A 13,260-nucleotide genomic window follows, 5' to 3' on the forward strand; every position below is an offset into this window, starting at 1 on the left:
TCTAAATTCTACTAGGAGAGACATTGAACCTGCATTGTAATTCCAACGAGTCTGGAAAAATCTGTCTTCGTTTAAAGTACTATAATTTTTAAAAAGTGTGAGAAGTAGCTGGACAGTCATAAATTGCATTCATATGGCCGTCTCCCACATACTTCAGTATGAACATTCATGTGTACATGAAGGAGAACTCGACTTATTGCAACAGAACACACATTTGTTCACCTGATTCCACCACACTGCCTCAATTGCTCGAGTTTCATTTACATTCCATTTGAATAACAAACCTTTCCTGCTCAATAAAACTGAGAAGATTTAATGAGAGTGGAACTAATAGGGTTTGTTCTTGTACACATATCTGACTGCAAGGTACATTTAAAAAAACATTAAACATGGAAATCTGTTCAGCCTTATTATATTAAATTGAGATGCGGCCAATTTTTTGTTTTAGAAAACTTTGACTGGGTATCTTTATACCTTCTTATTTAGTTCCAAAGGGATATAGTCTTGTATGTCAAACTATGTTGGTCACATTGCAGGCATTAATCCTTAAAGGTTATTCGATGCACAACTGAACCACTGAAAAGTGGCATTTTGAAATAGCAGGCACTTAACATACTTCTGTATCAAGAAAAGATGCCTTGTTGAGTCAGAGTTCACCAGAGTAGGTGAGGTTTTTATTAATTCAAAAGCCTCAAGCCATTCATCTCAACAGACATTTGTCCTGGGACTATATTCCCCGGCATGGGACAGTCATCCATTCTCTTTAGGGTAATAATGGCTTCAGCTCTTAAGGCCTTGAGATTTATTCTGATATTTCAGTGATGTTTTGGTCTTCTGTCTTCCTCAAATCCCTGCTGTGCATGTCTGACCTACTAAAACTGCCCCAACATCAAAACCCTGATGTAAGTCCATGAACTCAACAAGCAGATTAGACTTAAAATCCATCTCCTGAGCAACCAATGCAATTTTACAGATCCACACTTTCATAAAGCAAAAAGGCTTTCCCTCTGCTATGTTTACTTGGGACCCAGAAGTCCCTATTATTTAGAATTTCAGAAGTTTAAATTTTTGAAAATTCCACTCTGTGGGGCCATGACAGCTTCACTGTTACTCTACAGAACCCATATGAAGTGCCACCCACACCCACACACACAGAGCTTGAAGCCGCTTGTCCCAAGCCAGATCACGGTGAGCCGGAGCTTAACCCAGCAGCACAGTGCACAAGGCTGGAGGGGGAGGGGACACACCCAGGACAGGACACCAGTCCATCACAAGGCACCCCAAGCAGGACTCAAGCTCCAGACCTGCTGGAGAGTAGGCCCTGGCCAAACCCAATGCACCACCACACCCCCCCCCACATGAAGTAGCCTGTCTTTATCTGAGCTTTACAACTGAGGGTGCAAGGTTTTGCCTTCTTGAGAATAAGCATACCATCTGGATAGGCTGCTCTGGAGCCTCTGGTTGAGCATTTTTGAAGAAACCACACGCACGCATGCATGCATCTTCAGAGCTGCTTGTCCCATATGGGGTCACAGGGAACCAGAGCCTACCCAGCAACAGAGGGCGTAAGGCCAGAGGGGGAGGGGACACACCCAGGACGGGACACCAGTCCGTCACAAGGTACCCCAAGCAGGACTCAAACCCCAGACCCACCGGACAGCAGGACTGTGGTCCAACCCACTGCGCCACCACACCCCCCCTTGAAGAAACCAGTCTGATGAAAGTGAGACTTCACACCTGTTCAAGCTGATCTGAGTTCTGAGTTGAGCTTTTACATTTTTTAGCAAGTGCCCACAAAACAGTCAATGGATCTATGTCCCAGTACCCATAGGACCTAATCCCTCCCTACAGCCCAACAAGACCTGTACTCCTCCATCTCTGGCTGCTTGGTGGTCCTACTGAGTTCCCGCTGACCCTCAAAGCTGCTGAATCCCTCCCAGTATTCAAAAATGCTATCAAACACATCTCTTTCAGACCCACTTCTCTCCTGATCTAACAGCTATGTAAATGAGCTATAATTATCTATGCATTTCATATTTTAATTTCACTTCTATAGGAGCCACTTGATGGATGTGGGCCAGCAACATGGCAATATCAAAAAGCAGACTGTTAACAAATTGTTTGTAATTTTATTTACTTAGTGTTGTGTGTCGCTTTGGTGGAAAGTATCTGCCATCTGAAAAAAAAAGTAAATACAACAAAAATGGTGTTTTGAAGTCCAAGAAAGGTATTTGAAATTGAGTCCTGAAGGCATGAGCTATGTGATAAAGGTGCTTTCAGATTTGACCTTTTAAATGCTTTTGGTCCAAACTGAGGTGGTCAGATACTTGAAGATTGGTGTTTAGGGTTTAGGGTTGCAGGACATAGCAGGCCTAAACAGGGATATCGAGATCCTCTGAGGTATAGTGGAGATGTTTAGGGGTGTTTCTACATCAGGGGTCCCCAAATCCCGGGCCGCAGACCGGTACTGGTCCGTGGCCTGTTAGGAACCGGGCCGCACAGCAGGAGGTGAGCGGCGGGCGAGCGAGCGAAGCTTCATCCCTACTTACAGCTGCTCCTCATCGCTGGCATTACTGCCTGAGCTCCGCCTCCTGTCAGATCAGGGGCGGCATTAGATTCTCATAGGAGCGTGAACCCTACTGTTGGCTGCGCATGCGAGGGATCTAGGTTATGTGCTCTATATGAGAATCTAATGCCGCCACTGATCTGAGGTGGAGGTGAGGCGGTGATGCTAGTGCTGGGGAGCGGCTGCAAATACAGATTAACATTAGCAGAAAGGTTTGACTGCAAAGAGACCATAAGAAATCAATTGCCTGCAGACTCATATCAAAACCTTACCAGTAAGTGGCAAGTGACAATTAAGCTGCATCTGGTGGCAGGCTTAAGTCAGAATCCGACTCGTATAATTATTTCATTACATATTACAATGTAATAATAATAGAAATAAAGTGCACAATAAATGTAATACGCTTGAATCATCCCGAAACCATCCCCCCCCCAAAGTTCGTGGAAAAATTGTCTCCACAAAACTGGTCCCTGGTGCTAAAAAGGTTGGGGACCGCTGTCCTACATGACCCTTACCACCATCCCAGTCTTCAGAAGAAGGTAATGGACCGTCTGCGTGACATCTGCAGCATGGATCAGGTTGTGGTAGGGGTTCTTGTGCTTGCTGTAGCCCACCTCCAGGGCTTCTACGAAGGACACCAGTGCAGAGATGGGGATCTGGACAGAAAAATCAAGGACAAACAAAGGAGAGCCAAGTTTCAGGAAACCGTCATTCTAGTGTGAATATTCAGTAGACATTTGGATGACTCATTCTGGCATTTTACTTCCAGAACATACAGAATTTGCACTTAAAATTTTGCTCAAGAATTTTCCTTATGGGTACAACAACAGCATCCTAGTTTTGGGAAATGAACCAAGTCATCCCTTATCATGATGTAGCATTTGATGTTTCAAAATAAGCTTTACCAACAAAAAAACTGAAAGAAATAAATGTACATTCATACAGCCATCTCTGTATTTCAGTGACTACAGCCTGAAGAAGATCAATTCAGTGAGCATGACTACTAACCTTGAAACGATTGATGAGGTCATATCTGGTGAGAAGTTCATAAAATATGAATTTCAGTGCGTGGTCTCCACTGGCCTCGTTCAGAGCAAAGACATCGAAAGACCACAGGTCCACATTCTGAGAAAGGAAGAAAAGCAAAAAACACAAAATGCAACAGATGAAGAGGTGATGAATGCACAGCCAGAGGAGTTTGGTCACATGAAAGGACACTGATTGATTATTAGTCTGTTTCCGCTGACACCTTGGACGGCGATGGACAATGCTTGTAGAATAAGCTGCGTAATTTTCTAATTTCTTAGCGATTGAGCAAAGATGCTCATAATAAAACTAACAGTAGCAGTGACACTAAAGAGCAGTATGCAAATAAGTCAAACGGCAGCTGAGGAGAGGAAAACAAAAAAAATCCCAGTGAAGAAAACAAACCTCAGAAGATCTAACTACGCTAAATCTATCTTGAGTCTGAAGATCTAGCTTGCTCAAGTGTACTACAGCAGGAGGCAGTGTCATGCCCACAAGCCAAGCAGCCGCACCTGACGACAATCAACAAAACCAGGGATAAAGGCAACGCCATCCCGGCACAAGGTTGCGGAATCTTGCAACACCTCGGCTTGCGAATTCAATGTTTCATCCCTTGCACCCTGTTCCTCATTCATGTGTTTACCTGACTTTCAACCTCTGCTTGCTTTCCCTTGTTCTGAGTACTGCCTTGCCCCCAAAACAATGTTTGCACCCAATCGACCGATTCCTGTCCCTGACCACTGATTTCGTCTACCTCTGTGGGTTTGTTGCAGCCGGGATGACCAGACCAGTGCTTGGGTCCAAACCACTTACCTCCTGCCTCCTGTCCCTGTCTGTGACAGGCAGATTCAAATAAAGTACCTCTTAAGTCCAAAGTGACAACAGTAACACACCTCCCTTGGTTCCTGTTGCATTAGAAAGAACTCTTCAGGCTTTGGACCTAAAATTATGAATATGGCAAACCACTGAAACCTTTCAGATAAAACAGCTTCAAGCAAAGTTACCTCAGTAACATACCATCAAAAGTTTGAGTACACCTAGACAACCTGGACAATATATATGTGGAACTAAGTGGACAGAAGAATAGGAGCAAAGAAACCCACAGGTGTTCTACACCTCTGGGAGTTGCAGAAGAGCTGAAAGCTTGTTTCCTACTTTACTGATATTTTACCCTTGTATGCTGTACACCGCTGTACCCTGTGTGTTTGCCAGAATAATAAGGGTCCTACTGCTGCACAAGCTCCATCATGTCCAGACATTAGCTGGAGGACTCATAACACAACCCTCTGCAATAATGTGGGTGCGAAGCGAAGCCCTAACTGATTTACGGTGCCGTTTCTTGTTTTCGCCTCTCGAAAGGGAAATGATCCAACATATATTTCCGTCTGACAACTCTTTCACAGCGAGGAGCATGTCTGATTCACGACACATTAAAGATTTAAACTTTAAAACTGGAGCCTGACTCAGCTGGTATCCCCTCTTTTGGGGTGGGGAAGGGGGGGACCATAAGGTACATACCATGGTATCCACATAAGTAAGACTGAAGGTGTGGAACTGGCCCATATTTGAATTGCTGTGGCCCATATTGAACTGTTCTGGCTTATTACAGGTACATGTATCAATAAAGCTTCATGTTTGTAAATTAGACACCAGGAGGTAGATTGATGTGCTATTAATGAAGGGACTGAAGGTTGTGTAGTGGTTTGAAGGACCTGGGCTCAAATCCCTCTTCATAATCTAATGCCCTCAGTCAAGGTACCAACCCTAAATTAATATGGTAAAATTGACCTTGCTGTTCAAATGGGTAAAGACTGCAAATCATAGAGCTTGCTTCTCGGATAGCGGTTAGGGCTGCTGCCTTTGGATTTCAAGGTTACCAGTTCTAATCTTAGTTATTGCCTTAGTACCCTGTCTAAGGTACTTATCCTCAATTGCTATAGTAGAAGTACCCAGCACTGTAAACAGATACCTAAGGTTGCTTTGGAGGAAAACCACATTTGCTTATTTAGCAGATACTTTTCACCAAAGCAACTTCTAATTAACTCTTTGTAGTGTTACCAGCCCACACACCTTATTCACCAAGGTGACTTACGCTGAGTCACTCATTAATACACTCTATAGGTGAACCTGAACACACAGACTAAGGAAGGATCAAACCCACACTCTTTTGTACCACCTAGACACCATAAAACAGCAGCCCTACTTGCTGTGCCACTGGGCAGCCCATCCAAAGCCAAAAAAATGAAGGTAGGTCATTGTAGGAAGGGTTTAGGAAGAACTTCTGGAGAAAAGTGTCAAAGAATTGAGTTAGTAATCCATATTCTGAGCAACCATAACAATTTTACTGGTCACAATTTCAGGAAAAAGGTTTTTTCCTTTTCACGCAGATGTCGCTGCCTTTTAATCTGCACCGCAACTTTTCTACCCAAGTCATTGCCCACCCAGTCTAAGTAGGGGAGTGTTTGTGTGTGTATGTGTGTTTCTGTACCTTAAGAACAGCAATAACGCTGGGTGGGTAGCTTAATCCGACCATATTGGAGGTTCGACGATACATTCTGTGTGGGAGAGATAAAAGATCAGAGTCAACTTTCAGAGAACCTCAGACGCACCAGGAGCGACAATTTTCTTGCCGGCTATGGTCACATGGCATCAAGCACACACCTGTCACAGTAGTTTAGGTTGAAGCTCTAAATCAGAAAGCAAAACACTGACTGGGAGCACAAATCTGATAGTAGTTGTTCAACTCTGGAACCATTCTCAAAGAGATGGTATTTCAGCCAAAGGAGACATAGATCAGAGCAGTGTAAACAGATTGGTGTACCCTGTTTTCACCTTGCCCCAGACAATGGTAAACAGGTGTAAATATTTCATGGTGGAGTCAATGTAGGGTCAAATATGTCAATGTAGGGCCATTGTTTAGGGTGGTTGGAATGGGTGTGGCTACCTTGAATGGGTAATGAGTCTGATTTGGGCCTTATTAAGTAGGAAGTAAGCATGGAGCTGTACTGGAGTGGGCATGGCCAATAAGTGTGGGCCTGAGAAGGGATTGTGCTACGCTGTGGGTGTGGCTCTTCCGCATATGTCTGTCACATTTTGGTGGGTGTAAGTGGGCAATGGGCTATTCAGTGGGCGGGGCTCCCTGTAATGGGCGGTCCCCACCTCTCCACAAAGATCCCTGCCTGCACGGCGTGCACGATGCTTCGGAAGCGTGGCTTCTCCTCCGTCCGCCGCAACATCAGGCCCATCTGGCGCGTGAAGGTGGAGGCCAGCCAGTCCCGCACCTCCGAAGGCACAGAGTCCGACTGGATGTCGCTGAGCTCATCTTCCGTGTCCACCAGCCGCCTGCAGGGGGCGACAAAGAGAAGGTGAATCAGTGCAGTTATAGTTTCGTCAAACATGTACTGTAAAAAATGAACTCCAAAGAACAAAAATAGTAAGGGTACTGAAATTGAAGTTTCATTTAATTGTGCCATTGTAAAGAAATAAAAGCAATAAAGTTATTGTTTTTTTAAGCAGTTTTTTAATCAGTTCTTCTGCAAAAAGTGGTCAGCAAGGCCTTTTAAAGCATAAAGCCCCGTCACTACAGTATCTTAATTATCTCAAGTTTGGCATTTAGGAAACTTTTCACACAGAAATGAGTTATGATTGTTGTTTGGGTGTCTTTCAAATTTAATGGTTTAAAGATAAGTAGGAAGACAGGAATTTGGTGATCACAAATGTGTCTTTGAGGAGGTCGGTGGAGCAAATTTGCTGAATCAGTATTTCTAAAAGCACCACAAAGCAAAAAAAGGGAAAACTTTAATGTCACCAGCCATGGAAACAATGTGTTGTGTTCTTGAAAGGTGTGGTTTTAATCCAGGTGTGCATGTTTTTCTTTGATACAATGATATTAATCTATTTCATGCCAGGGAATAAGTTTTGGTCACACTTGTGTCCAAACACATATTCTAGAGTGTTTTTCTTACCTATGAGTGAAGCCTGAATGTGGTGTGATACGACAGTTTCTGTATTATTAATTGTTAGAAATTACGGCACGCATCGATGTGCTGTTGTTTCTCAGAGGTGCCAGACTGAGTTGTCTTTTTTTATCGACCACAATTGAACCTCAGCATGAACCACCTTCTTCAGCCCCCTCACAGGCGCCAATACACAAAGCGTGTTTATTCCCTTGTGTTAATCTTCCTCCCTCTGTGCCAGTTCTCAGTGCATTTTCAGATTTTTTAACACCCATATTTTTGGTGGTGAGACCATTTTCACTTTCAGGTCAATTTTGGAAAAATGAAAATAGCAGGAATCTACTGTGGTTGTGACAGCAGGTGGCAGAGTGGTTAGGGTAGTCTCCTAACAATCGGAATGTCCTAGTTTCAGATCCCTGTGATTTACATTATATAATCAACTGTACTATTATTAAACCATCTATACAGCAGGGTATTCTTACTGTATCAGTGCAAGGAAAATACCACAACCAAGAGAATTATGGTGCGAGTTGGAGTGATCTATCTATCTATCTATCTATCTATCTATCTATCTATCCAGAATAGTAATGCAATGTACTCAACAATTCTCCTTTTCATTATTAGCAATATGTGCTGTCGCTGCTGGCAGATGCAATATGGTGATGAAGGACTCCCGCAGGAGGACCAGGCCGTGTGACTCAGTTTGGAGAACCGGGACTTCCTGGCTGGCAAAAGTAGAGTGGAGATATTACACTCTAAATTTCAGACTGTAAAATGACATTTTCAGTTTCAGAATTATGGAGATAATTTTCAGTATTTTTTTCTGGGAAAAAAATTAAAACCCTGTGCTTCCACAGCCTTAATCTCCCAGGACTCTGCAGAGGAAGAGTAAACAGGGCCAAGAGGTCTTATCATCATATGTAGTATTTTTGTTTACAGGATTCTTTGGCTGTGGCGTCAGCTCTGTTTAAACCCAGCTCAGTCTGTGTGGAGTTTGTGTGTTCTTTCTGCATTCACATGTTTCCAGTCACAGTACAACACATACTGTATGTTTCAGCTGAACTGGTATCTCTACTTGCCCTTGTATGTGTGCAGCCATTGGCGGGTGGAGGTCATCCGCAGTGAATGATAGTGCACTTCATTTACCAATTGGATCAGTTTTTGAGCCATGGTCACTACTGCTTGCTTTACATGGACATTCTGGACATTAGAACAAATCATTCAAACATGGATTTGTTAATGGCCACATCTACAGCGGAACCTGCAAAACCTATTAGTGCAGCTTGTGCATGTGTGTTAATTATTTCAGACTGTAAATTAACATTTTCAATTTCTCAATTATGGCCATAATTCTGGATATTTTATAATGAACAAAAACTAATAGAAATAAAGAGTGAAATTAATAGCGAAATTAATATAAACATGTATGTTCTCTTATTAATATTTCATGCTAAAGTGTATTTTGCATGACATGACATCAAGTACAAAGGTAAGAAATTGTTGCACATTATTTTAAATTACTGTGGCACGTTTGGGGCGTGGGGCAGTATGGGGTGGATATATGGAGTGTTTTATTAAACCATAAAACATACAGTGCAAACGTAATCCAGCAGAAAAAAATAGCTTCTGTCTGCAATCACCTCAACACAGTAGTGTGAGCTCCATCCTCCATCAGTCCATTAAAAACTGTGATTAAGAGCCATAGGTCAGGAGATGAATGTTGATGCTCATTGGAATGCCACAAATACTTTAGATTCTTTAAAGTCCACTTTTTTAGCTGGTTACTTATAACAATCTTATGTGCTGTTTCATCAGATCTATATTAAAATAGCAATTTCAATTTCCCTGCCATGAGCCAATGTCCTGCCTATTCTATATGCTCCCTGGGAGAAAAGCATTTGCTACATCAGTAAATGTAAATGTCATGTAAATATGTGTGACTGATCCACAATGGACTGTTGTCACAGCCAGGATGGGCCTACTTCACTCCCTGTGCCTCCAAGATAGACTCCGGAGCACCATAACCTTGCACTGGACAGCTGTTATTGATAATGGATGGATGGATTCTTCAGCAAACACCTCTATGTCTGGAGGACTTTCCTGTTAGACCGTGTTTTTAAAATTACATCCCTGTCTGGGTTTTAATAGCATGCTAATTAGCTATTTATTCCATAGAAGTTTCCAAGGACGGCCATTTAAAAGCACATCTCTCTTGCTGCCTTCTACCCCCTTCATTTATTCCACTCCAAGATGGGAAGTGGGAACTGTTGAAAGTCATTGCACTCAGTGTCAGGGATCTTTTCACAGAAGGGTGTAAATTGGATCGTTTCACCAGTTTGCGCAGCAGAGGAAAAGTCCCAAAGCCATGGATGTGAAATGTCAGTTTTCAAGGGGACACTCCTTTGCGCCCTTTTACTTAGATTTTATATTTAGCTGAAACTTTTCTCCAAGGAGATTTACGATGTCAAGCAATTTAGTTATTTGCCCATTTATAGCCTATGGCTTGGCTAACTTTTACTGTATTAATTCGTGGTAAGTTTTGTGATCAAGGGGACAGCAGTAGTACGTGGGCTTTGAATCTGAGTCCTTTGAGTCCAAGGGAAGTGGCTCTAAATGCTACGTCACCTACTGGCCCTGTATCCTGAATTTCACTCACAAGTCCAGTGCCTTTACCACACCACTTTTTTTAGCTAACATGCTAACCCAGGCAGCATGTGCTAGCGCCTGCAGTAATCCTGTCTGTGGCGCCTCCAGCGAAGCAAGACAGAAGCAGCTCTACAGAATCACGTGAGTGTGACAACACTCGTGGTGTTATGATTGAGGTAGACTTGGGTTTGTGATAATTTTAACACCTCACGCTTTCATGCATCTGTCCCGCTGAAGCTGGAGAGGATTATTGGCTGCGTGTACTGCGTCCCTTGGGGATTTCACTGCGGGACGCTTTCTGTCCTCCCTCTTTACTGAACACATGCGGCGTAACGCCGGGATGGGGAGGGCATTACAGCTCTAATCCAGCTCTGATGACGTAAGCTTCAACACGAGCGCCAACAGCAACCTGTAAAGTGAACAGATGACAGAGCCTTTGTCTCATGTTTTTACAGCATTCTCATTGCTGAAAGCTCAGGAAGAGAGACATGGTAAACTGCTATACGAGTCTTTCCACACATTCTGAGTGCTCTGGGGTTCCAGGATTTGGTCGCTTGGTTGAGGGGTCAACTTAGGAGAAGAATGTCAGAAGAATGCTCACACTTCTTGAGGCTGAGACCCTAAAAATGTGCATGTGTACATTAGGAGACCCACGGGGAGGAGCAGTGATACTCTGTGGCAGTAAAGTGTCTGCTGGGAAGCAAGGGCATACCGCGTCTCCTCGATGTACACGGTCTCCAGCACAGAGGCGGCGTACTCCAGGTTCTTCTTGAGGTCCGCCACAGAGGCCTCGCCCCTCTCCAGCTGCTTTACGAGACATCGCAACCTAGAGAACACAAAGACACAATGGCCAGCAGTTGGGTGAAAATGCAAAAACACAACCATCATGACATCCTTTGGCATGCAGAATACAGACACACATGCCTGCACCCCTAGTGCGGGGGTCCAAAGACGTGTGGCCAAGTTAACATGTCCAACATACATCACTGACATCTACATCCATCTTCAGTGTTCAGTAAGTTCTGGTTCAGTCACAACTGCGGTTTGCAGGTCTACAGCTGGACTCAAGTGGTTCTTAAGAATCATAAAGAGTACATAATTTTTGGTTCATTTTTTAATTTTCTATGTTGGAATTATCAAAAAGCCTGCTCAACTCAATACCAAAAACGAATGAATAACCCTTGGGTGCTAGAATGCCAAAAATAGATGGGAATTTAGAAAAAAAGATGGAAGCACACTCTCAGTCTTAGTGAAACATGTACAGACATGCATCACTTAACAATGGGGAATGTTCTGAGAAATGCGTCGATGGGCAATTTTGTCATTGTGCGAACATCGTAGAGTGTACTTATACAAACCTAGATGGTATAACCTCGATCATAGAGTGGATTTATACGAACCTAGATGGTATAGTCTCGATGCAGTCAAGACGCGGTAAACATGAGATTTATGATGCTGCAACTTGTGTAACACAGCATACTGTTTTACAGTAAACTTTTTTCATAAGTAGAAAGAGTACATTGTAAAATAACGATAAAAAATACAGCAGAGTAAATACATAAACCGGCAACATAGGTGTTTATTATCATTATCAAGCATTATGTCCTGTACATAATTGTATGTGCTATACTTTTATACGACTGGCAGCGCAGTAGGTTTGTTCACAGCAGCACCACCACAAACACATGAGGAACACGTTGCGCTACGACGTGATAATGGCTACGACGTCGCTAGTCGATAAAAATTTTCAGCTCAATTATAATCTTATGGGACCACGGTCGTATATGCGCTCAGTCATTAAGCAAAGCGTCGTTAAGCGGCGCATGACTGTACTTCAATTCACGCAGTATGGACACGTTTTGGAGAGATATCTTCCTCAGCGTACGTCCTCAACAGCAATAGTGGACTTTTTGCAAGTAGAATTTGCACTGATCCCTCCAAGCACATCATGTACATTGTCACTTTTGCATTGTCATTTTTAATTATTTTGGCTATTTATTGTTATTAGTATTATTTTTTTGTGGTACTGTCTGTTGTATCAGGGGTGTGGTGGTGCAGTGGGTTGGGCCACGGTCCTGCTCTCCGGTGGGTCTGGGGTTCAAGTCCTGCTTGGGGTGCCTTGCGGTGGACTAGCATCCTGTCCTGGGTGTGTCCCCTTCCCCCTCTGGCCTTATGCCCTGTGTTGCCGGGTAGGCTCCGTGACCCCGTATGGGACAAGCGGTTCTGAAAATGTGTGTGTATCTGTTGTATCTTGTGTTGTCTATAGTCTGTGGAGAAGCATTCAAGCAAGAATTTCATAGCACTTTGTACAGTGTACTTGTAGTTATGACAAAAGAACTTGAACATGTACATATCATAAGGAGTGACCTAAATAAAATGATACATAAACCATGCAATGGCATTTGATGTCATTGGACAGACAGATGAGAGCAATGCTGAAATAATAACTGTACCACAGGGTAACTTGTACAAAAATAAAGCAAATAGAATTAGACAAATGAGTGGAACAACAGGGTAGGGTCAATGATTGAAAAGTGTCACCATAAAAATATTGATTAAAAGCCAAAAATACACAAGATGCATTGATGGGGAGCTGAATAAAGAAATGGATTACAAAAAACAGTTCATTAAAATCACTGTGGGAAACTGTCCTCATGGAGACAATTGCGTGATACTGTGTTAAAAAGCAAATATACCATGTTTCCCTTTGTAACGGATGTGTATCCCTACTGCTCCTGCTCTGAGACGTTACCAGTTCAGGACCTACAAAAGAGAGTGCCAACATCACATCCCCCTTTGTTTTTATACATTTGCTGAGAAACCACTGATAACTCAAAGAAAAAAAAAAAACGTTCCGATCCACCAGCTTTGAAATGAGCCGCACCATATCCATTTCCAAACGCCAGGCATCAAGCAGCCTCCGTACGCTGTCATATATCGGCTGCTACCTGAAAGTGTGTAACTGTGAAATTAGCCCAATCTATGGAGAACGGATCATTTTTTCCCATTAGAATAACATAACTGCCTCCCTCAGAAGATAATGCTCCCTCTGGTGTGAATATTCGG

The 13,260-nt window shown here is 43.1% G+C and overlaps 1 protein-coding gene across 3 annotated transcripts in view; it reads right to left on the minus strand.

Moving 5' to 3' along the window:
• Positions 1-13,260, minus strand: part of LOC108932667 (calcium/calmodulin-dependent 3',5'-cyclic nucleotide phosphodiesterase 1C-like) — a 72,242-nt gene that overhangs the window by 23,951 nt on the left and 35,031 nt on the right. For all 3 annotated transcript variants that reach the window (XM_018749211.2, XM_029255070.1, XM_018749212.2), the window contains exons 3-7: positions 10,907-11,020; positions 6,752-6,934; positions 6,081-6,147; positions 3,575-3,691; positions 3,082-3,222 (exon numbers count right to left, since the gene is read on the minus strand). In XM_018749211.2, the coding sequence (XP_018604727.1) occupies positions 3,082-3,222; positions 3,575-3,691; positions 6,081-6,147; positions 6,752-6,934; positions 10,907-11,020 (622 nt within the window). The remainder of the gene's footprint in view (positions 1-3,081; positions 3,223-3,574; positions 3,692-6,080; positions 6,148-6,751; positions 6,935-10,906; positions 11,021-13,260) is intronic.

Source organism: Scleropages formosus, chromosome 9 (assembly GCF_900964775.1).
Source record: "Scleropages formosus chromosome 9, fSclFor1.1, whole genome shotgun sequence".
Taxonomy (NCBI): domain Eukaryota; kingdom Metazoa; phylum Chordata; class Actinopteri; order Osteoglossiformes; family Osteoglossidae; genus Scleropages; species Scleropages formosus.